General features: G+C 48.3%; 1 protein-coding gene and 1 pseudogene across 1 annotated transcript; both read left to right on the plus strand.

Annotated features, from left to right (window-relative positions):
• The first annotated feature begins 3,695 nt into the window (after positions 1 to 3,695).
• Positions 3,696 to 4,421, plus strand: DNAJB8 (DnaJ heat shock protein family (Hsp40) member B8). The gene has a single exon (XM_033087810.1). The coding sequence runs from the start codon at positions 3,697 to 3,699 to the stop codon at positions 4,396 to 4,398; it is 702 nt and encodes a 233-aa protein (XP_032943701.1). The 5' UTR covers position 3,696; the 3' UTR covers positions 4,399 to 4,421.
• Positions 4,422 to 22,404: 17,983 nt separating this feature from the next.
• On the plus strand, positions 22,405 to 22,500 carry LOC117012011 (uncharacterized; annotated as a pseudogene).
• The last annotated feature ends 3,134 nt before the right edge of the window (positions 22,501 to 25,634 follow it).

The following is a 25,634-nucleotide window of genomic DNA, read 5'->3' on the forward strand; positions in this document are numbered from 1 at the left end:
ACTGTCATTACTACCATCACCTCCATCCCCACCTCTGACACCACACCATCACCACCACATACACCATCACCGTTATTACCAAATCCACGTCCACCACTCCCACCATCTTTATTTGAGTTACTGCCATCATGTCATCAGGACCACATGTACATAGTTACTGACTGTGTAACAGGTATGAAGACATTTAATACAAGTTTCCACAACAATTAGAGTAAAGATCAGGGGAACAAGTCATCGCTGATGGTCTCAGTCTGCAATTCCAAAGTGAGTAAATCTCAGGAGCTTGCCAGGAAGCTGCTGGAATCTTATGATATTCTGGGAGCTGAGTATCTCAGCCTGCAGCTCTGAAGCAGGGGATTCTCAGAAGATTTCCCAGAAGCTGCTGCAAACCTCTGGGTTGTCATCTGCCTGTAACTTCCTCTTTCTCTTCAACTTTCCAAATTTCATGAATTGGCAGACTGTAATCTGCAACGGTATGGGGAAGGGGATTCTGGACATTTTTCCAAAATTCTCTAGTATGCAGAGAAGACCATAGAAGAGGGTGGTGGTAGTGTTGAGTTAGCAAAAGAAAATATAGAACACCACACCCCCAATATCATTACCATCGCCATCAGCAGTATGGCTGCAACTGTCGTTCCCACCAGTATATCATTCCCACCACTTTCAGCACTCCCACCATCCACCATTAATATCACAGTTACTGCCACTACTCCCACTACCACCACCACCACCACTCCCGTCACCAGCAGCACCACCAGTGTTTCTATCAGGGCCATCAATACCGCTGCCCCCATCACAACAATTTATCACATGTAGCATACTGCAATATTGACCACTCCCTCTTCCCTATAAGAGTATTGTGTCTCTCAAGCTGTTGCTTGAGACTTGCAGAACCTTCCTGAAGGAGTACTATTTCCCCTTCCATTGACACTGGCCTTGACCATATGACATGAGCAAGAGTGACATGCATCACATTTCAACAGAAATTTTAAGAGGCAGTCCAAGTTTCTACCAGCTCTTACTCACACCCTCTTTGCCATGAGAATGTTACGTTCCAGATTAGAGCCATTTCCTCAGCTTGGGATCCAGAATGAGAAGACATGTGAGTGGAAACCCCAGCAGCTGATCCATGGATGCTGACAAGTAAGTGGGCAAGAACTAAATGTCTTTCATAAAGAGCTGAAATGTGGGGTTTATTACGGTAGCAGAGCTCGACTACATGCAACTTCCACTACCTCATCACCACTTACAGGATCACCATCACCACCATGAACTTCACCAACAGTTCTGCTAGTAGCCACTTCCATCAGACCTCTACCATCACTAACAACACCTCTTACCACTGCCATTACCATCCCCTCCACTGTTACCATCACCACCATGAGTTACTGTCTCCACCACAAGCATTACTACTGTCACCATCACCTCTATAGCACCACTTTGGCCGTTATCAGCTCCATTGTCACTACCACAATTACTGTCCCATCATCATCACTACCCTAATAACCTCTCCTGTCTTAATGATGCCTTACCTGTCACCGTGCGTATTCCACCTAGTCACTGTCTCCACAGCCACCACTGTCAACAACAGCACTATTCCCAATGTTATCGTCATGGAGAATTGTGTAGGGCAGGTATCTTTCCCCAGCTCCAATGGACAAGCCTGTCAAGAACAGGTTCTCACTACAGTAGCAGAAATATAGTTACAAAAATATGGAAACATTTTCATCTGTAGCTAAACCTAGTGGAGTTATTCTGCCATTCATTTCTTCTACCAAGCAACATGAATTAGGTGTGTTAGGCCATGTAGGTGGATGGATATGGGGCACAGAGGGCAAGTCCTGCTCTTGGTAAGGTGTGTGGGGGTGACAACATTTATCACTCTAGGTTGGGTTTGCAAAATATCTCCAGATTCTGCTTTTATTTCTCCTGGCATTTAGGATTGGTGAGAACATACTGTACTCTGCTAGGTGCCTGTAACCTAGCACCAATGAGTATTGAAGGAAAAGAGAAAGAAAGAGGGAAATTAAAAGAAAGCAGAAAAGACGAGAAACAAGAAGAGAGGGTGGTGGCGGGGAGACAAAGGAAGGAAGAGAAAGAAGAGGATTGCTATTCTAGTTAAGACTCAGTGATCCAAACAGCTAAGTTCCTCACTGGATTGTTAGTAGGTAATTTAGCATGTTTTCCATCTTAACTGTGGGGGACTGTACTGCAGGTAGGAATAGATGTGAATCAGTATTGTTAACTGCTATTCTGAATATGATCCAATATCAGAACAAGAATTAAAGAAACATGAATGCATACGAACAGCTGGTTACGTCACTTATCTTCTTAGTTTCCTCGGGCTACTATAACAAATTATCACCAACTGGGTGGCTTGAAATAATAAAATTTGATTCTCTCACAGTTCTGGAGGCTAGAAGTTCAAAATCAAGGTGTCATCAGGGCTGCAGTCCTTCCAGACTCTCTGAAGAAGTATCCTTCCTTGCTCCTTCCAGCTTCTAGAGACTGTTGGCTTTCCTTGCATGGCATCGCCTCAATTTCTGCCTCCATCTTCGTATCACTTGCTCTTCTCTCGGTGTGTCTTTCTCTGTGTGCCTTTAATAAGGGCACTTGTCATTAGATTTAGGACCAGACCAACCCAGATGATCCAGGATGATCTCATCTTGAGACCCCTAATTTAATTACATCTGCAAAGACCCTTTTCCAAATAAGATCATATTCACAGATTCTGGCCATTAGGACACAGACATACCTTTATGGGGGCCACTAGTCAACGCATTACACTCACAAATCTATATTTATTTTCAATCCTTATTTTTCTTTCCACTATTGAATGGAATGCTTCTTTTTACTTTGTTTTCCACTAAAGCCTCAGACAGCCCTGGGTTTGCATCTTCCTCTCTCTTTCTCTCTCTCACTGACTTGCTGTGTGACCTTAAGTACGGTGCTGCAAGTCTCTGAACTTCATTCATTCAACAAGTTGAACTGATTACCAGGCACTGTCCTAAATGCTGACAAACATCCCTGACTTTGTGGGGCTTACCTCTGAGGATCTGATGGGATAATGGGGCACAAGGAGAATGAACTCCTGCCCCCATCCTGCCTGCTCCCCCACTTTGGGACCCCTCACTCCATACCAACAACCCAGTCATTGGGCTAAGTGGACATATCCAATGAAGCCCTCACTCTCCTCTCTTGACCACTCTTTCTAACCTTCGTTGCCCACCTGGACCAGGATCCCATGGCTGATCCCAGGGCTCAGCCAACAGCCCCACAGTGACCGAGCTCCACACCTCAGCCCGCCACGGTGGCTGGCCTTGTTCACAGGGGCAGGCCAATGTGCTGGGGGTTGCCCAGTCCAGGGCTGGATGTGGATTTGCCCCGCCCAGAGGCTGATGTCATAAATGGCCTGGCCTCAGCTCTGCAGGCAGGCCTGCCCCGGCCTGGTTGCACATTGGCAGTTTCCCTCCCCTCCCCCCCACCCCTCTCAGTGGAGGTGCCCACCTGTCCCTGAGAACTGGTACTATGAAAAGGTAAACTCACCGGGCAGAACCACGCCCGGAGCCCGCAGAGTCCAGCAAGGCCCTTGCTGAGGGACCCACACCAGCTGCGGCCTCCGCATCCACCCTGATCACCTGGGCCCCGGTGCCCACTTCACCTTCTTGTCTGCCTCCGGCTCTACTCCCCCGAGGCATGGCTAACTATTACAAAGTGCTGGGGGTACAGTCCAGCGCCTCCCCGGAGGACATCAAGAAGGCTTACCGCAAACTGGCCTTGCGCTGGCACCCCGACAAGAACCCCGACAACAAGGAGGAAGCCGAGAAGAAGTTCAAGCAGGTGTCGGAGGCCTATGAGGTCCTGTCTAATTCCAAGAAGCGCTCTGTGTATGACCGGGCTGGCTGTGACAGCTGGCGGGCCGGCGGGGGGGCCAGTACCCCTCACAACAGCCCCTTCGATACCGGCTACACATTCCGGAACCCTGAGGATATCTTCCGCGAATTTTTCGGTGGCCTGGACCCCTTCTCCTTTGACTTCTGGGACACCCCCTTCAACAATGACCGTGCTGGCTGGGGCCATGGCCTGAGGGGCACCTTTCCCACCGGCTTCGGCGAGTTCCCAGCCTTCATGGAGGCCTTCTCAGCTTTTGACACACTGGGCCGCGGCGGGGGCGCCAGCCGCGCTACCTTCTCATCCACCTCCTTTGGGGGCTCCGGCTCTGGCAGCTCCGGATTCAAGTCGGTTATGTCATCCACCGAGCTGATCAATGGACATAAGATCACCACCAAGCGCATTGTGGAGAACGGGCAGGAGCGCATGGAGGTGGAAGAGGATGGGCAGCTCAAGTCGGTGACCATCAGTGGCAAGGAGCAGCTCAAACGGATGGACAACAAGTAAGCATGGCCACCCAGGCCCTGCACCCACCATCTGGTTAATAAATGTGACAAGTGAGTTCATGGAAACAACTGACCCAGCTTTGGGGGTGGTGGGTGTCTTAGCAAACCTGGGTGGTGCTGACTCAGCACGAATGGACATGCAGAGGAGCCTGTGCCTCTGGGCCTGTGGGTACTGCCTCCCCAATCCAGGCTGTGTTAGCAGGGAGCGGAGGGGTGGTTCTGCACGTGATTTATGATCTCTTGTCTGTCATCTGTATTGATAAATGCCATGCCAATCAATCCATCTCAATCCAACCCCGTGCCTCCATACCCACCACTGACTCCCACATGGCGAAATCATCCTCACAGGGCTTTGGCCCAGCTTCTAACCGCTGACCCCTGCCGTGATTCTTCATGTGGTTGTCGTCCCAAAGCCCACATTGCGTCATGTTACCTGCCTTGCTTTAAACCTTCAGTGGCTCCCTCTCCTCTAAGCATAAAGATCGCAGGCCTCGTTCTTACCATGAGAACCCTGATGACCTGGCCCTGCCCACCTTCCTAGTCTTACCTCCCCTCAACCTTCAATCTCTGAGCTGCAGCCATGTTGGCCAATGCTCTGTTCCTCCACTGCACCAAACGCCTGAGGCCTCAGGGCTTTCACACATGCTCTCCCTAGTCTACATCCACTCATCTTCAGGCCTTTGCTCAAACATAACTTCCTCAAGAAGTCCTTCCCTGACACCCCTATTCTGAATTAACTTCCCATCCCCTTGCTTTCTCATAGCCCCCACACCTGTTTCTCCATGGCCCTTATGTGACTGCTTGAGAGATGGGTGCAATCTCAACCAAAATGAGGTCCAAGGGAGCAGGGCCTGCACCTGCCTTGTCTCTTGCTGTGTCCCCAGAATCTAGATCAATTACTGGCACACAGGGGCAGGGCACATATTTGTTGGAAGAATGAATTTTTTTGGATGTGTGGGGGTGTGTAGGTATGTGTACTGTGCTGTGTATACTGTGTGGTGTGTGTGATGTGTGTGTGTGTATGTGTGTGTGTGTGTGTGTGGTATATGTGGTATGATATGAGTGTGGAGTATGTGTGGTGTGTGTGTGGGGGTGTAGTGTATATGATGTGTGGTGTGTGTGTGTGTGGTGTGTGATGTGTGTGGGAGCGTGGTGTGTGTGTGGCGGTGTGGTATATATGATGTGGTGTAGTGTGTGTGTGGTGTGTGGGGGGGGTGTGGTGTGTGATGTGGTTTATGGGGGGGTGACATGTGTGGGAGTGTGGTGTGTGAGCATTGGGTGCTGGGGGATGTGTGGTGATTCCAGGCAGGTCAAAGTAAGGCCCACCGTTGGGAGGAAGTGAGTGCTGGAGCAGGAGACGGGAGCTAGGAGCTGGGCCTTCTGAGGCCCCAGAGAAAGTCTGGGGAGGAGACTCCTGCCTGCCTCTGTGGTGTTCATGGCTGGGCCCCAAGGATGGGCAGCATTCAGAGTCAGAGCAGATTCCAGGCATGAGGCTCTAGTGGTGGGCACCCTTTGAGCAGTTTTGTAAACAGGAAGCCAACAGGGGAGGAAGTTCACGGGTACACAGGGCTGTTGTGGACAGACAAGACTGTGGACACATGAAGAACACCTGGCAGATGTTCTGAGGACTGGGACCCTCTCGTATAATCTCCTACGTACTCAGGAGAACTCTAGCCCAAGGATCACACGTGTGGCCACTATGCACATATTTCTGTCTGTGTATGTGTGGCACAGAGAAGTGGAGGATGGTTTAATTCCACTCTGCAGCCCCAGGAGACAGTAAACCTCTCAAAAAGAGGAGATCTGTTTTACTCACTGCTGATCCCCATCGCCCAGCTCAGGGCGTTGTAAGAAGGCGTTTGTGTGGGCGTGCTTGTGTGTGTTTGTCTCTGTGACTGGGTGAAGTGTCTACCACTGGGCCACAGGGCTCTGTCCTCAGCATTATGTCCTTAGTGTCGGAACCAAAACTTTGAAGGAGCCACAAAAGAAACAGGTCTCACATTCCCTGACACACTCAGCCGGAAGGGGAACAGATCCAGAGCTGTTGCCTCAGTTAGAAATAAGATGCCCAACCCTGGAAATTAGAGTGAATACTTCTGCTTTAAAGAGGAGGAAGTCAGGCTGGGGAGACCTGACTGTGTCAGCAGTGGGTGAGTTCCCAGCTTTGTGTGACCAGAAGGTGTTAACAAGAAAGTGCCTGGGAATTCTCATGTGCTCTCAGGAAAGAGATTGGGGGAAGGTTGGAGACTCCATCCCGGGAGGAACTGCGGAGACTCACTGTGGAGAAACGCAGCCTCGCAGACTCCAGTTGCTATCCCCACGTCTCTGCATGGCTACTGTAGGCCAGGAGAACAAATGGGTCTGAGGCTTAGAGAGTAGACCTGGGACCCACTAGATGGGGGTGGGTGTCATAAGGAGTAGGACCTACAGGAACAGAGCTTCCTCCAAGTCAGGGCAACGCAGACTCCCTGAGAAGGAGTGAGCTTCCTGTCGTGGGAGCGGTGCCAATGCTAAAGAGGAAACTGTGTTCTGATTACCTGATTACCAACCTGAGTGCCAGTGTTTTTAAAATACATATTTTTAAAGTATACTTTTATTTTGAAACAATCTCAAACTTAAAGATGTGTCAGTCACTTTTTTCCCCCCTTTCTTCCGCCTCCCCCCACTCCGGCTCAAGCTGTTGTTTCTCAGTCTAGTTGTGCAGGACACAGCTCCCTGGCCCATGCTGGTATTATGAGCTTTGCCTTCCCACCCCCCCCACCCCCGCCCCCACGAGGCAGTTGGGTCGTTGGTCAGCTGCTCACAGCAGCTCTCTCTGGCTGCTGGCCACTCACCCTGGCCACCTGCCATGCCTGGCAGCACACAGGTAGCCAACGGCAGCCCACGGCAGCTCACAGCAGCCCAGCTCCAGGGAGAGCCGTTGTTCACAATCTTAACTGTAGAGGGCGCAGCTCACTGGCCCATGTGGGAATCGAACTGGCGACCTTGGTGTTAGGAGCACGGCGCTCCAACCACCTGAGCCAGGGAGCCGGCCTGTCACTCAATTTTAATTCAATGCAATTTAAGAAATATGTATTAAGCTCTGGGAATACAGCAATAGGCAAATCTGTTAGATTTCTACCTTGTGGAGCGGACACTCTTTTGGGGGATCGGGTAACAAGCAATAGAATATTGTTCCCAGTAGAAATGAATGTGAAAGAGGAAATACAGGCAGGTAAGCTGATGGAGAAGGATGGGGACAGAGGATGGGCAGGGGAGTTTTAAGTCAGGAGGTCCTGGAAAGTTTCTGTGAGGAGGTGACATTTATCAGAAACTGGAATGAAAGTGGTATCACTTTCATGGACCATATGGTTATCTGGGGGAAAAGCATTCTGGGCAGAGGGAATAGCAAGTACAAAGACCCTGAGGCAGGAACATACCTGCCCTGTTTGAAGAACAGAAAAGAGGCCAGTGAGGTGGGTACACATAGTTCCATTTAATGCTCATAACTCCCCAGACTGGGGTCGTTGATCCATGTTACTCAGTTCCCAATAGGAAACTGAGGCTTGGAGAGGAAAGAGTCACATAGCTGGCAAGAGGCTGAGTCAGAATTTCATCCAAGTTATTGACTCCAAAGGATTTGCCTTTAAAATAATAATAATAATAATAAATGATTGCAGCAAAGACTAAAGGTAGGTGTGTGCCCGTATGTGTGTATGCGTGCATGCGCGCGCGCGCGTGTGTGTGTGTGTGTGTGTGTGTGTATCTGTATGAACAATCAGCAGGCTGACAACTCTAGTTCCTTGGGGCCTGGAGTGAAGTCAGAAAAGAAGGTGATTCCATGTTTCAGCATTCAAGGCTGATTAATGACAGGATCTCTGGTTCCCAGTATGGCAAGAGGAAAGGTGCTGGGAGTGCCACTGGGCTGGGACCTGATCAAATTTTTCTCAGCCATGCATCTCAGCTCCTAGCCCAGTGTCTAGCATGTAGGTGTCCCATAAATAATGTGAAGTGAAAGAAGGTGGGAGCAGACTATTCAAGGGAATAATAAGAACCAGGGGGCATGTTCAGAGGATAACCTCTGGAGCTCATGATGGGAGAAGACGCTGGGAGGCCTTGAACTTGGGGGAAGGGTGGAGCCTGGATACAGACAGACCTGAGGAGGAATTCATCTCCATTTCCAGATGCGGAGCTGGGATGAGAGTACCCATGGTGGGGTGCTGAAAGCCTAGAGGTGGTCCTCGCTATGGGTAGGTTCTCCCAGGGGAGCTTGTTAACGGCTTCTCCTAGGAAGCCAAGGGGCATCGCTCCCAAATCTCTCAGTTTTGCAATGCCCCTCAGGTGCTGCAAGTGCTGTGTCTAGGAGGACTTAGCAGGGATCCTCACTGTTTAGCTGTACCTCCGGCTTCAACCCAGGCTCTGGCTCCCTGGGTCCTGCCTCCAGGAGCCCCGGGGACAGGTCGGCAGCTGGAGGTCCCCTAACCACGTTACCCGAAGGACAGGAGAGCCCTGAGATGCACAGAAGGCCGAACCCCAGATCTCAGTCCTGCAGTGGGACTAACTAACTTCATCAAAGCCCCCACTACGGAATTAACCACCTGACCTTTGCCCCTGGCGACCTGCTAATTTCACCAATTATTGGCCAGCCATGGCTGCGTCAAGTGGGCCTGCTTAGCTCCGACAGCTGCTGGGAAAATCCAATTATGGCTCAGCAGCCCAGGCGGTTGCATTTTCCTGGGGTTGGGTACATAGCAAAGATCTGGGTGCTTATAAGGCAATGGTATTTCTGAACATCCCAAGGACCTCAGGGTCAGGGCTTATTGTCTGCACTGCCTTCCTTTCACCAAGCCTTGCACCTGAAGTTGGGACCTTCCCCCTCCAGCACAGACCGTCAGGGTATTCCCCTGCTTCAACTACTCCCAGGACTACCAAGTATGGAAGCTGATGAACCCAGCTAGGCAGCGACATCTCCTCAACGACCTCACTAAATCCTTGTCTCAACCCTTAGCCTCATTTGACAGGCAGAGAAACTGAAGCACAGACAGGCTGAGGGACAACTAGGGCTACACACTCAAGACAAAGTACAACTCCCTAAACCAGCATTCAAGGCCCCTGCTGCCTTTCTAGCCCCACATTTCACCTGCTCCCCTGGCACTGTCTGCTCCAGATCCTTTCAGTGTCCACATCTTGTGCATGCTATTCCGCTCACCTGCTTGACCCTTCTCATCTCCTTTTGGCCTGTCAAATTCATTTTTGGAGGCCTCAGTCCATGTCGCCTCCTTGGGGAGGCCTGGCCAAGCCACACTGGAGCAGGCCATTCTGATAACAGGAACCTGACCCGCAGCCCCTTCTGGGCCTGTGTGCAGGATGCTGGGACGACAGCAGGGAGGAAGCCCAGAGGCCCTCTGCAGAGCCTTCACAAAGCCAGCACTCAGACCCTGGCTTAGGACATGCTGGTCAAGTCCAACATAGTCCTGCTTCCCACACAGGAGCACACTGAGGGTGGCGGTTACATTGTGGCCGCTCTGCTAGCCCAGTCCCAGCATGGATCCTGCCCCAAGTGGACTCCTAGACATTGCATCAACCTCCTCCCTAACCTCCCTGCCTATTGTCATCCCAACAGCCAGAAGGATCTTGTGAAAACCTAAGAGTTTTGCAAGACACTGAAAGTAAAAGCCTGAGTCCTCAACAGTGGTCCAAAGACCCTGCATCGTCTGGCCTCCATCACCTCCCTGGCTTCCCCATTGTTCACTTTGCTCTAGCCCACCACCCTCTTCACTGTCCTGCATACACACCCGGCATACTGCTGCTTTAGGACCTTCGCACGGGCTGTACCCTCTTTCTGGAACCGTCTTCCTAAATCTTCACACAGCCCATCTCTCCCTTGCCTCCCTTGAGGTCTTTTCTCATCTCCCTGCTCTCCCCCTCACTCTCTTGTGCTGCAGTCCCCTCCCCCACCTCCTTCATGCCTCAGGACTTTTGCACATGCAGACACCACTGCCGGAAATACCCATCCTTGTCAGCCCCACCCAGTGAACTTTTACCAACCTCATCTTGCCTAGGATGCCACTTCCTCAGGGAGGCCTCAGATTTGGGCAGGGTCTTACCTCCTTTTGCCACAACTCCTGGGTGCCTACATCCTGCCAGGGCCCCTGGATGTCTAAAGGGACCTAAATTCTGTTGGGAGGGAGTGATGTCCCCATCTCTGGGTGGACAAGACAATGTCCCAGTGTGTCCTTCTGGCCCTAGGATTCAAGACACTGGGGTATTTTACAAATGAGGGCACCAAAGCCCTGGGGAGGGTGCACCTCAGCTTACAGAACAAGTAGGGAGCCAGGTCTGCAACCTCTCTACCATGAGTGGCCTGAGACCCGGCCCCTGAGAACTGGCAGGGCAGTGTCACCCCATAGTGGGGTTTTCCACCAGGATTTGGTTTCTGCATGGACTGGGGAGTGGCAATATTCTCAGCCCTACTGAGCACCCACGAGGTGCTTTACCTGCACACTCTCCCAGAGACTTACATTGACCCCAGGAGAGAGGGATGGCTATTTGCCCCCATTTTACAGATGGGGAAACTGAGGCTCAAAGGGTTAGGTATTTGGTCAAGGTCACACAGCCACACTGAAAGCTAGTTCTGCCCTCCTCACCCTCTCCGCTTGTACCCTGGGCCTGGGGCAGGGTGGGTGGGGTCAGGCAGCCTCCTGACTGCCCTCCCTCTGGCCAGTTGATGTTATCACAGCTGATTTAATTTCAAAGACGGATTGAGCTGTGGTGGGAGGGTGAGGGGTTGGCTACTCAGCTACTTGCAGCCATCTGCTCTGTTGTCATGGGGATATGCTCTCAGCAATTATGCAAGGGTTGGACCAAGATAAGAGTACCAGAGTGGGCTGGAGGGCACCAGAGTGGGCTGGAGGGGACTACATGAGTGGGGTGGGGATGGGCAGGATGATGGGGGAGCAGGGAGAGACATGGACGGAAGGAGAGACCCAGGAAGAGAGGCCGGGACACAGAGACACAAGGGCACAAAGATGAGAGGGCCCAGGGAGACAGCTTGAGCATGCCCAAATGAGGAGAGACTTGGAAAGATGGAGAGACTCCAGGATACAGCTGTGGAATGGATGCCAGGCATAGTCTCAGATCAAGTCCAGTGGATACAACAAGGGGCTGATGGGGGTGCCCTGCCCTCCCACTGCTCTCTTGGCCATAGACCCCACCACACATATACACACACTCTGGCTCCAGAGCTCTTGTTGAGCCACGGCCTCCAACAGCAGTGTTCCTACTGCGATAGGGCCTTGTGGGGGACATTCAGACCTCCCCAGTCTGGCCCTTCTACCGCAACTAGGTCACAAGCCCCAGGGTCTCTCCCTGGCCAGGCAGGTTCCCAAGCTCAGCTAAGAGCTTGGATACCAGCTGCTTCACCAAACAGCTGCCAGCACCCAATCACATCATTAAAACTTGCCAAATCAACAATGGCGGATGGAGGGGAGGTACTGAGTACCTACTATGTGCTTTCTCCACCGAACATCATTTATGCCTCCAGATAGCCTTGCCCATTTTTTTTTTTTTTTTTTTTTTTTAGATTTTATTGGGGAAGGGGGAATAGGACTTTATTGGGGAACAGTGTGTACTTCCAGGATTATTCCAAATCAAGTTGTCCTTTCAATCTTAGTTGTGGAGGGCGCAGTTCAGCTCCAGGTCCAGTTGCCATTGTTATTTGCAGGGGAGTGCAGCCCACCATCCGTCGCAGGAGTCGAACCGGCAATCTTGTGGTTGAGAGGATGTGCTCCAACAAACTGAACCTTCCGGAAGCTCAGCGGCAGCTCAGCTCAAGGTGCCGTGTTCAATCTTAGTTGCACGGGGCGGAGCCCACCATCCCTTGTGGGAGGTGAGGAGTCCAACCGGCAACCTTGTGTTTGAGAGCCTGCGCTCCAACCAGCTGAGCCATCTGGCCACCCAGCCCTGCCCATTTTACGGGACAGGGACTTGGATAGAGAACCCCCACTGTAACAAATATTTATCTATTACCTCCTGTGTGCCAGGCCTTGGAAGGTGCCAAGACAGGGTGTCAGGGCTCTGCTCTGCCAGCCCCCACTGCCCATGCCCCATCTTCCCCAAGCTCAGGGCCTGACCTGCCTCAGCCCTATCCCGAAGGCACCCTGGCCCTGCCCTCATAGCTGAAGCCCTAGCACATCCCACAGTTGGTCTATGAGCCTTTGCAGATGCTATCCTGTCCCATCCGGATGGAGAGAGGGAGCACTAACTGAACAATTTTAAGATCGCTGCTTCTAGTGGCACCCTACAACCCCCACCCCCCAGCCAGGCACAGGTATGGACCCCATGATTGCCCTCCCCATGCTGTTCTCCATTGTCAGCAATTATGCTGACATCAGGCCAACAGAGGTGAGTGCCACTCACTGCTGTCCAGTGCCCAGCTCAGAAGGCAGTGCACAGAAGGGCCTTAGGAATGCTGACATGTCTACCCTGATGGCAGGCTCAGACTTCAGATCTGCACACCCACTGTGTGCTGGATGCCTCTGGCTGCCCCCAGGCATCCAACAATGACCTGGGGAGCTCCCACTGTGGACTCCAGGAACCTGACCACTGCCCCCAGCCTCCTCCCTGGTCTCAGAACTGCCAGCACCAATCTGTCTGCAGCAGATCTGCAGGGACAACATGAGTGTCCTCTGACATTGTCACTCCCTTGCTCCAGCCCTCAGAAAAAAACAAGAAACTTTGTTTCTCACTGAGGGCCACGATCATTTCTAATTTGTTCTAGAGTCATTCATTGCTAGTAATCTAAATTCCAAACTCCCCAAAGTGGCACACAAGAAAATATTAAAATCCCCTCAGACTTCAGACAAATTGGAACTTCCTACTATGCCTTCAGGTGGAAACCTCCAAACTCCACTCAAAGACCCAAGACAAAGTCCCAACACCTGCCAAGACTCCCGGCCCCCAACCTCATCCTTCACTACCTCCCACCTCCCTCTTTCATCCTGCAATGGATGGATTGATTGTGGTGAAATTCACATAAAAATAACATTGTTTATTGTAACAATGGGAAATATACATAAAAAAGCAACAGTGGGAGAATTAGGAAAGCACCAAAAGCAAAGACACCAAGGCTAAGGTCATCCATACCCTTGTATTCCCAATTACTATGTCCAGATGTGAAAGTTGGACGGTGAAGAAGACTGATAGGAAGAAAATGGATTCATTTGGAATATGGTACTGGAGGAGAGTTCTAAGGATACCCTGCTCTGCCAGAAAGATGAACAAGTGGGTCCTAGAGCAAATTAAGCCTGAAACATTGCTTCAGGCAAAAATGACAAAACAGAAGCTGTCCTACTTCGAGCACATCATGAGAATGCAGGGTTCTTAGAAAAGACAGTAATGCTGGGGAAAATGGAAGGCAGCAGGAACAGAGGAAAACCAAATATGATATCAACTGACTCCATAAAAGAAGCTGTAGGCACAAGTCTACAGGAGCTGAGCAGAGCTGCTGAGGTCGGGACATTGTGGACATCACTCATTCATAGAGTTGCTAGGAGTTCAGAGCTAACTCAATGGTCAAACACACACACAACATAGAATTTACCATTTTAACCATATTTAGGTGTTCAGTTCAGTGACATTAAGTACGTTCATGTTGTTGCGTAATTATCACCACCATCCATATCCAGAACTTTTTCATCTTTCCGAATTGAAACTCCAACCCCATTATTTACTAGCTACTCATTCCCCCTCCCCAGCCCTTGGCAACCACCATTCTACTTTCTGTTTCTACGAGTTTTACTCCTCTAGGGACGTCATGTAAGTGGATTCATACAGTATTTGTCCTTCTGTTGGGCTTCTATTTATTGCTTGGACTTGCCCTATTGTCTTTCAGCCCTGTGTGGGCAGGAGTTTCCACCCATAGTGGGTGGCATGGCTGTGGGTGACTGCAGACAAGCTGACCCCACCTAGAGGTTAGGAGGAAGTGAGAAGCAGCATTTGGGAACAGTCTTGAAGACTTCTGCTGCCCTCTACATACATGGCAATTCTGTATGGACAAGTTTGTATGACAAATTTGAAATTTATTTCACAGTTCGTGTTTATGGTAACAAGAATGTATAGAAGAATATAAAATAAAAATAGCCCCACAAACACACTCAATACTTGGCTCCGCAGGGGTCTAACTGGCAGAAGTTGGCAGAGCATCCTAGCCAACACTTTGGAGAACTCTACCCTGTATGTATGTATTTCTCCTTTTTAACCAGAATGGGCATCATTCCACACGTGTTGTAGTGCCTCTTGCTTTGTCCACATCACAAGATATTGTGGACAGTGGCTGCCCTCCATGTCACCCCATTTCCCAGAAGCAGAAGCTGAGTCCTCGTGGAGGAAGAGAATTGCTTGGGCTTACCAGACAGGAAGTCGAGTGGTGTAGCCAGATCACCGGTCTCTGAACAACCAGTCTCCTGCTACCTCAAACCGGTCTTCTCTCTTGGAGATAGATGCCCAGTGGCCCGGGCTTGTGGGGGGAGTGGAAGCCTCAGCTCCATCTCAGTTGGGCTATTTCTGTCACCAGGCCTGTCAGAACTCAGTGGACAGGGTGGGGTGCCTCCCTTGGGAGGTTCTGAGTTGGCAGAGCGCACAGATCTGCAGCCTCAGGTGAGAGGCCCACCAGGCTCATAGGAGGGATGGGGTTTGGAGTAAGACGTATGGGGGTTCAGACTTGGGCAAGTCACCTCACCCCTCTGAGTCTCAGTTTCCTTATCTGCCAAATAAGGCATTTCTACCCACTACATGGTGCCCTTCACACCAGTGCCAGGGGGTGTGCAGAGTACTGGCACATAGGCAATGCCTTCCCATGCTCATGTGGCCTTTCTCCCTTCAGTGTCCGAGTGGTTGGCATGAGGGCAGGAACAGCGGACTTGCTACTGCTGCTCCGCAGGCCACCTTGCCAGGCCCCCGCTGGCCTTGCTCGTGCTCACACTGCTTCTCACCTCTATCTAGAATATCTTTTCTTTTGCAATCGAGGGCCTTCACTTTCTTTAGGATTTCTCAGAGAAGGAGCCTATGTTTGTTACCTATTGCTGCTATAACAAGTCACACAAAGTTTGTTGCTTAAAACAACACTTATTTATTCTCTTACAGTTCTGGAGGCCAGAATTAGAAAATGGGTCTCACTGGTCTAGAATTACGGTGTTGACAGGGCTGCATTCCTTCTGGAAACTCTGGGGGAGAATTTGTCTCTGTACCTCTAGAGATTGCCGGCAGCTCTTGGTTTGTGGCCCCATCTTCCACCTTCAGAGCCATCAGTGTAACATCACCAAATGTCTCTAACTTTCCTGCTTCCCTCTTATAAAGGCCCTTGTGATTGATTACATGGGGCCCTCCTGAATAATCCAGGACCATCTCATCTCATCTCGTCAGAAGGGCAAAGTCCCTTCTGCCATCTAAGGTAATACACATGTTCTGGGGATGAGGAAATGGACATCCTTGCGGATCATTATCCAGCTTACCTGTGAAGAGAATGGGAGACAGAAGGGCTGATAGGCCAGCTCACGGCCACCTACTTCTTCAATAGCCTTCTGCCTGGGAGGCACTTGAATGCCTGGATTCCTGGGGCAGGATCTGGCCCCAACTCCCATCCCCTAAAGTGGAGCCCAGTGGGAGGAGGGTGGGCTGTGTCTGGGATCAGAACAAAGGAGAAGAAATCAGGAGGTCGTGACTGGGAGCCAGGATAGGAAAGAGGTCCTACACAGTGGGGCTGGCGCTAGAACCTCTGTGTGTGGTGAGGCTGGGAGGCAGCTCTCAGGGTCCAAGATGTGCTTGGGCCTACCCACCAAGAGACCCCAGGCCTGTCCCTCCTCCATGTCTGGGATTTGCTTCTCCATCTGTCAAAGCTTTCCCTTTCTGGTGCTGGAAGTAATCCTAGTGGGTCACTCCCTAAGGTGGTGTTGCCTGGCCCAGAGCCCCTGACACCTTGTTCATCCAGATGCATTAGTCACCCCCTCCCCTGAACCCTGTGAATGGTTGGGGCTCAGGTCCCTGGGAAGGCCCAGGATCACAGCACAGAGCTGGTCCTGGGTGGCTGTCTTAGGATGCAAACAGACTGGCATTTCTGTCCACAGGGATACTTTGGCTTGGTTTTAAGAAAGATTTGATCACAGCCTCCGTCGGCATCTCAGAGGGATCTGGCAACCATCCAAGGTTGAAAGTGACCTCAGATGGCATCTCTGAGGCCCCATGTCCCACTATCCCCACCAGGGCTACCTGGCTCCATGATTCCTACACCTGACATTCCCTGGCTTGGGGGTGTAGCCCGTGGAACAGGCCTCCCCTCCCTGGAGCCTGGGAGGTAAGGGAGCCTAGCAGCGCTGTGTCAGGGCCGCCAACCACACTGCGTTGTCATACCCCCAAAGCAGGAACCACTTGAGCCCCTAGGCACCGTGGTTATGCCTGCGGTCACCCGAGCAGCCAGTCAGGAAATCCCTGGGGTCGTGGGGTTCTGGGGTGGCAGCAGGGTATGTAAAAGCCATCTTTTCCAGATGCTTGGTCCATCCTTCACCCCTTGAATTCTCATCACACCGCACAGCTTCCCGCCACCGCACCTCTTGCCATGCCGCTCCCTCCCCCAGTGTCCTTCCAATTATTCTCCATCAAGGCCAAGCGGAGCCATCTTCTTATGGCCCATGACACCCCCACCATCCAGTTTCTCCCTCTTTGGGAACACAGGAATTAGTGCTCTCCACTTGACATTCTTAGATATCATTCACCCTGCATCCTTCAAGTGGCTAGTGCCTCGAGGGTAGAGACAGTGCCTGCGCTGCGTCCAGAGCCAGAGGAGGCGTCGCAGCGGTGGCTTGGTGGTGACTGCTGAGGAGAGAAAGCATTTCCCTACAAGGCTAAAAGATACAGAACAGGTGTCTCAAGGATCCCTGTGGTACTGGATGGGGAGAATGGAGCTGGGTTTGGCCTCTTCCCCATTCTGCTGCGCCCTTTGTGGCCCTCCCCACAGCTGTGCCATGAATGGCCCTCTACCCACGTGGTCCTGCAGTCTGGGCCTTCGACAGAGTCCCTTTGCGAAAGAAAACCAAGGTCGTTTATTGCAAGAGACTTATTCCTACACTTGTTTTAAATTGATATTTAGTTAAAAAGTTAATTATTAATTAGGCTTACCAATTGCTTGGCAGTTGCTGGCTGGGAAAGGCTGTCTCATGGAACCACCCACTACATCTGTGCTTCTTGCTGAGCCAGGTCAGCAGCACCAACTCTGTTCACATTAATTTTGTCGCTCATTTTGTTGCCAATAAGCTGGCTGTTCTTCTCGGAGGAGATTCAGGAGTGTTGGTGATACCCAGGTGTAGATCCCCTGGGGCTGGTGGGTCTTAGAGTTCTCCATAGCAGTTGTGGGAGCTTAGGCACTACCTCCCCGGTCTTTTGTTTGTTTGTTTTGTTTTTGAGGGGTTTTTTAGTAGTTTTTTGTTTTTCAATTACAGTTGACATGCAGCACTATATTAGCTTCAGGTATACAACACAGTGATTAGAAATCTATACATCTCATGAAATAATCACCCTGATACATCTAGCACCCATCTGATACCACACATAGCTATTACACTATTATTGACTATATTCCCTATGTTATACTCTACATTACCACGATTATCCTGTAACTACCAATTTGTACCCCTTAATCCTTTCCCCCACTTCACCCATCCCACCAATGCCCCTCCCATCTGGCAACCATCAAAATGTTGTCTGTATCTATAAGTTTGTTTCTGTTTTGCTCATTGGCACATTCTGCCTTCTGGATTCCACATATAAGCAAAATCATATGGTATTTGTCTTTCTCTGTCTGACTTATTTCACTCAGCACAATACCCTCTAGGTCCATCCATGTTATTGCAGATGGCAAGATTTCATTCTTTTTTATAGCTAAGTAATGTTCCATTGTATACATGTACCATTTCTTCTTTGTCCATTCATCCATTGATGGACACTTAAAGGGCTTCCATATCTTGGCTATTGTAAATAATGCTGCAATGAACATATGGATGCATATGTCTCTTTAAATTAGTGTTTTGGGTTTCTTTGGATAAATACCCAGAAGTGGGATTACTGGGTGTTTCTTTGTCTCTTGTTATAGCCTTGTTTAAAACTCTGTTTTGTCTGGTATAAGTATAGCTACTCTAGCTTTTATCTTTTTTAATTTCCATTTTCATGAAATATCTCTTTTCATCCCTTGACTTTCAGTCTGTGTGTGTCTTTCAATGTGAAGTGAGTCTCTTGTAGGCAGCATATGTAAAGGTCTTATTTTCTTATCCATTCAGCCACCCTGTCTTTTGATTGGAGCATTTAATCCATTTACATTGAAAGTTATTGTTAATAAATGTATAGTTATTACTAATTTTATTATTCATATTTTTTATTTTAGCTGCCTCCCTGTGTTTGTTTTTATGTATTAGGTAGGGCTGCTGTGTCTCCTCTTGTTAATAGAATGGTCTTATGTGGTAGGTGCCCTGTGGGGCCCAGTGGCACAGTCTTCCTGGTCACCTGAGCTGGGTACTCCAGGTGTGCCCCTTGTATGGGTTGTGTGTGCCCTCCTGTTCTAGTTGAGCCTTCATTGCTGTTGGCACATCAATGGGAAGGATAGACCCTCTGGCTAATTGGTTGTGAGGACTGGCTGTGACTATAGTAGAGGAGGTGTTATACAGAGGCTGACTCTATGGAGCAGGCTCTATGGAATCTGTCCTTTGGGTGTGTCATTTGTGGAGGTAGTTGGGTGGTGCTCTGGTGTGATCTGAACCTGGCCACTGCATGTGTTGGTTCTGAGGCGTCTTGGCAGGGGGTTCTGGTGCAGGCCAAGTTCAACTGCTACCTGTGCCCTGTCCGGAGCCACTTGGTATGAGGTACAAAGTGATATGCCAATGGTTGCCTCTTGTGCTGGGATTGGAGGTGTCTGGGAGAGACTAAGCTGCACATTGAGGCTGGCTGCTGTTAGTGCTGGGCTTGGGGCTGCTTAGCAATAGGAATGGGGCATGCCAAGGACAGATGATGCTTGTTTGGGGTTTGTAAACCTTTGAGAGATTTTAGGAAAGTCAGTAGCATGAACAAAGACAGGCTATTTGTATGGAAAAGCCATTAGAAATGGTTTGGGTGGGCCCACAAGTTGGGTAGGTCAGAGTCTCAGGGAATCACCAAAGTGGAAAGAATGGTGTTTGCTAGGTTGATGGAGACTCAGATATCAGTTTGCTGATGCCATGATGAGCTCACACTGCATGCCTCATTCTGGCTCATGGGGGGCTGCGTTCCACACAATCACTCAGGGGTTCAGGACAATAATCACCATCGATTTGCAGTGCCACCATCTGGAGCAGTTGCCTTCTCAGTTGCATGACACAGAAAAGAGACTAGACTAACTTTTTTCTTTTAATTTATTATTAAATGTGTCAAACATCTGTAAAATTGGAGAGAACGGTATTAGGAACCTCCTTACAACCATTACCCAGCTTCAACAATTAGCAGCATATGGCCAATCTTATTTCATTTATATCCACCTCTGTTTCCCCAACCTTCGCCTATTTTGAAGCAAGCGCCTGATATCGTATTTCATCCATAAAAATATGATAAAGACTTCAAAAACATAATCACAATATCTTTATCATACTTAAAAGCAATAAATCTTAACATCAACTTTAAACATCTGGTTATTATTCAAATTTCCCTGATTATTTTTTATTTGTTCAAAACAGCTTTCAAACAACGTCCACGTATTGCATTTGACTGATGTGTCTTTTTAATCTCTAAATTTACAAATTCCCTGTTCCTTTGTTTTTCCCTTCAATTCATTTGTTGAAGAAGTGTTATTTGACCATTTTATATTTGCCAATTGCATCCATGTGATGTCATTTGACATGTTCCTGTGAGTTCTGTATTTCCAAAGGTCTACAGACTTGACATAGGTACAGAGGGTTGATCAGACTTAGGCAAGAGATTCTGGCAAGGATACTGCGTAGATGGCATAGTGCATCACTTTGGGAGACACCCACTGTTTCATCACTTCCTTTTTGTGAGGTTAAGATTGACCAATGGTTCAAGGGTTCTCAGCGTGGCCCGTCCTTTGTAAGATGCCCCATATGCTTTTCACTAATGATCACTTTTAACCCGATCCTCACTGATGATCATAACTTACTCCATCATTAGGGGGTTGAAAGTGGTGATTTTCTCTCATTCCTTTTTTATTTATTAGCTGAAATTTTCCTAAAGAGAGCATCCCTCATCAAATAGTTATTCTGAGAAATAGTTCATATAAGAAATGAACTATTGGTTGTTGTTTCCTTTTATTTAAAATTTTTTTTGGAGTAAGTTGGTTCTTAGCAGACCCAACATTGACCAGTAAGGTTTTTAGTTACCCTTATATACAAGTGGATTTTTAACCCCTTTGTTGTAGTTCAGTCTATTGCAGAGTTTTCTAATGTTCAAATTGTCCCACCTCTGGCCAATATGGGAGCCCGTGCAAGTTAGCTCTTGAGTCCCCTTTTCAAGATGCCGCAAACTTTGAACACTCCCCTTGCATTCTAAGCCATTGCTGGCTCATCTTGAATATTTTCTACCCCAGACCTGAAACAAAACATGTATCCAATGAACTTTGGCTCCTTTTTGTGGGACATGGTATTTAAAGACCAGGAAAATGGAGGACTGCAGGTGGACTGGCATGTAGAAGAGAAATATGAAGTATTTGGCTATGGAAGTCTGAGGATGGTTCAGATTCATTGGGAAGGAAACTGTTGCATGAAAGAAGAGGAATGTGTGTCTGCACGGTGCAGTGGTTGGTAATGCAAGGTTCTTGGAAAAGTGAGGGGGCTGGGTCCAAGGCGCAGATGGATGGATCAGCCTTGGGTGGAAGCAAAAATTCCTCTACTGCAATAGCAGAGACGGAAGATGGATACATGTGTGCTTGGTTACAGGAAGATGAGGGACTTCCTGTAGCTTCTATTTTTTTCTGTAGAACTGGAGGTGAGGTCATTTTCTGAGACTAAAGTGAGAGGCTAGAGCAGGGGAGAGGGTGGGGTTTGGGGCAGGTGAAGTTTTGAAATGGCTGTTTGTAGGTTGGCCAAAGAAGCATAGTAGACGGCACATTGTCAGGCCTTTGGGGCTGGTAACTGTGACTCCACACTAAAACCAATCTGCCTCGGTGTGTGGTTTTCTCTTCTGGGCTCAGATTCTCTGGAGAACGCAAGAAGAAGGTAGAAAGCTGTGGGAGCTAGCGTTCAAGATGTCCTCCTGGTATTCAGGGCCCTGTGTGGTCCCCTCCCACACTGGTTGGGCTCTTGCATGCAACCAATAAGACATTGCAGAAATGACAGTGTGACTTCTGAAATTAGGCCATAAAAAATATTGTGGCTTTAATCTTAATCTTCTGCTCTTGGGTCATTTGTTCTGGGGGAAGCCAACTACCATGTCATGAGGACCCTCACATCCATGAGAGGTCCACATGGTGAGCAACCAAGCCACCTTTCAGGAAACAGTGTCAGCTTGCAGCCCTGTGAGTGTGCCATATTTGCAACAGATCCTCCATCCTCAGTGAAGTCTTCAGATGACAAGAGTCATCGTGATAGAAATCTTGGGAAAAACCCTGAGTCAAAACTACCCAGCTGTTTTTCCTCTATGTCTCCAAAACAGTTTCTGATTAGTTCATTCACTTATTCTTTTCTTTAGATTCCACAGATAAGTGAGAACAATAATGAATGTCAACTATAAGTCTGTATGTATATGTATGTATATATATGTATATATATGTGTGTGTGTATATATATATATATGTGTATATTTGTATATGTATGTACTTACAAGAAGCGGAGTACAGCATTAGGAATAGAGACAGTGGAAACGTAATGGCTCTGTGCGATGTCAGAGGGTTAGTGGATGGGGGGCGGGGGGTTCACACAGTGTGAGGGATATAAATGATAAACATTTAAGTATTACTTTGTCTTGTGCACCTGAAACTAATAAAAAAAAAAACCTACCCAGCCGAGTGCTCGCTTCGGCAGCACATATGCTAAAATTGGAACGATTAGCAATACCCCTGAGCAAGGATGACACGCAAATTCATGAAGCGTTCCATATTTTTAAACCATAATATCTGTTAAATAAACAGGTGAGGTGTGGAGTCTGTTTCATGGAGAGAACTATTTCGGCTAAAGTTCAGCAATCAGCTAACACCCAAACATGAGCTTGAGTTGACTACGAAATGTTAACCAAAGTTAAGTTGTAAATGCATCTTCACTTCTGTCGTTGTACCTTTTCTGAGATAGTAAATTAAAATATTCATGCTTAATATTAAAAATAAATAAATAAATAAACAAACAACAACAACAACAACAACAACAAAAACCCTACCCTGCCAAACTCCTGGGTTGCTGACCCACAGAAACGTGAGAATATATTTGTTGTGGTTTGAAGCTGCTAACTTTTGGGGTAATTTATTACACAGCAATAGACAACTAATATCATGGTTGTGACCCAAAAAGAGAGTGGGGCAGGGAGGAGATAGTGGTCAGGATGTGGGGTGTTTGAATTAGTGATCCTGTAGAAGCGGGAGGAGGTCTTTGAAGATGAAGCAGTCAAGGAAATGAAAGGCTAGATATGGAACAGATTGTCCAGATAGACATTAAAATCCTCCAGGAAGATGGAACAGCTTGGGATCTAGAGGAAATCTGTGAACCAGGTTACAAATTCTTCAGTGAATGAGGAGGAGTTACCAGGAAATGAGAAGATGAAGCATCACGGATGGGAGTAGAGGAGGTATGATGGCTTTACCCTCAAAGGGGAAGGTTGGACTTTGGAGGTCTGTTTGTTTTGGCTTGAGGAGGAAGAGTAGAAGTCAGAAAGGAAATTAAAGAGTAAGGAGAAGACCAATCCCATTTGCTGGCTCTAGGATAAGTAAGAAGTGAGAAATTAAAGTCATCATCTACACTGTTGCCATCACACCACCACCACTACTATCCCCATCACCATTGCCACTACATTATCATCACTCTTGTAGCCATCACCATCAGTGTCAGCAAAATCCTGACCATTACCACAAACATCAACTTTACCACCAGCACAAATACCGTCACCACCACCATAACCATCACCACCAACACAAACACTATCATCAATGTTATCATAATCCCCATCTCCATTAAACACCACCACCATCATCACCTCCACCACCACAATTTTAACAATCATTTCACAATCACTATCACCACCTGGACCCCCACTTTTCCTATCATTGTTGTCCCCAACCATTGGGAACACCACTCCCGATGGTGGATATTGTGACCATCACAAATATCATCACTTCCACCTCCACCATCGCCATCAGTATTATTACCATCGTTGATTCTAACACCACAAAGAAGAGCTGCTGGATGTCTGCCTCAATATCTGTCCCCTCTTTCTTACTTAGACACAGAATGCCAGTTTCTTCAGTGGGCACGAGGTCGTGTGGAACAAAGACCACATTTCCCAGCCTCCCTTGCAGCCAGGTGTGGCCAGGACACTAAGTTTTAGCTGATGGCATATGAGTGGAAGTGTGGGTGACTTTCAGGAAGTCTTTTCAAAAGAGGAGCAGCCCCCCAACCTCCATTTTCATCACTACAGTCCAGGCAACCATTCCTTTCTGTCCACATTACTACAATAGCTTCCTGATGGGTCTTCCTGCTTCCTCCTTTGCCTCCTGACTCCATATAGCAGCCATGATAAGGTAAATCAGACCATGTGGTTGCCTTGCTTAATACCTTCCAATAGCTTCCCAATGCATCTAAGATAAAATCCAAATTCTTTATCCTGGCCTATAGGTTGTAAAATACGGAGTCCCTGCCCACCTCTTCCTCCCCATCTTCCACCAGACTCTCTCTTGCTCACTGTTCTCTAGCTATGTGGCACCCCTTCTGGAGTCACTAATGAATTAATCTCCTATCCACCACAGGGCCCTTGCATATACTATTTCTTCTGCCCAGGTGTTCTTCAACCCCCAATTTCTATGTATTTTTCAGCATTCAGCTAAAATAACCTTTGTTCCAGGACCCATGTCCCAACCCCCTGGCCATGTCAGTGTACTCTTGTGTACTCTTGCATCATTGTTTGTAACAATATATTTGTGTGCTCATATGTTGAATCTGTACCTCCCCACTAGACTGGAACATGTTTGAGAGCAGGGATATGTGGCTGGGTAGGGGTATGTGCTAACCTCTGTTTCCTCAATGCCAGAAATAGCACTGGGTACATGGAAATATTTGTTGAAAAAAATAAATGCATGAGTGCATTAATGCTGGTTCCATCTGTAGATCCAGACTCCTGCCTCAGCTTCCTTCAGACAAGTTATTAAATAGTCCCTTGTCTCAGTTTCCTCACCTGTAAAATGGGGATAACATAGATTCTACTTCATAGGTTGTTTGGAAAACTGAATGAGCTAATATGAATAAAGTGTTTAGAATACTGCACGCACTAAGGGTCATATAAATGTTCACTATGACTGTTTTCACTCCTCCTGCCCTTTGAGTTTGCTTTAACTCAAAAGCAAACTTTGCTTTAAAGTTAACTTTAACTTTAACACTGAAGCCCTCTCTCACCTCCAGGCTGCTTAGCTGCATGCTGCCCCTTCCCATGGGGCTTGGATCTGCTCATTACACTGCAGCTTCTGGAAGGTTGAGACTGTCTCCAGCACCGTCCCTACCTGATCATACCTACTTGAGGTGAACCTGGGCCCAAAGCACAGCCAAGTTTACCTTCCAACCTTCCTCTGGGGCATCCTTCCCCACTCTCAGTGCTGGTCCCTGCAGCCTGGGCTGGCTCTACCTAAACGCACCTTACTGCAGCCTTGTAGCGTACGTGGTGCATTCAGCAGTGTTCACTAAATTTTTTAAGTTATTTAATAAAAATTTAACATACTTATTTTAAAAATTCAAACAACAGAAAAATTAAAAAGCAAAATTAAATAATCACTCCCAAGTCCCATCACCCAAAATAATCAAAATAATCATCATCAACCTTGCAAGGAGCATAATTCCAGATACCTCCTACATGAGCACCCTGAGAAAGGCTAGGAAATATGGAGCTGGATCACTGGTGTAGAAATAGATCATATTGTGCTGACAATTTAACAATGTTAAAGGATTCCATTTAATTTTATTTGGACTTAATTGAAGAGAACAAAGCTTGACATGCCACCAAAGGAACCACTAAGTGTCCATGTGCCACCAAATGTCATGCCGG

This window comes from Rhinolophus ferrumequinum, chromosome 19, assembly GCF_004115265.2.
Source record: "Rhinolophus ferrumequinum isolate MPI-CBG mRhiFer1 chromosome 19, mRhiFer1_v1.p, whole genome shotgun sequence".
In the NCBI taxonomy this organism is placed as follows: Eukaryota; Metazoa; Chordata; class Mammalia; order Chiroptera; family Rhinolophidae; genus Rhinolophus; species Rhinolophus ferrumequinum.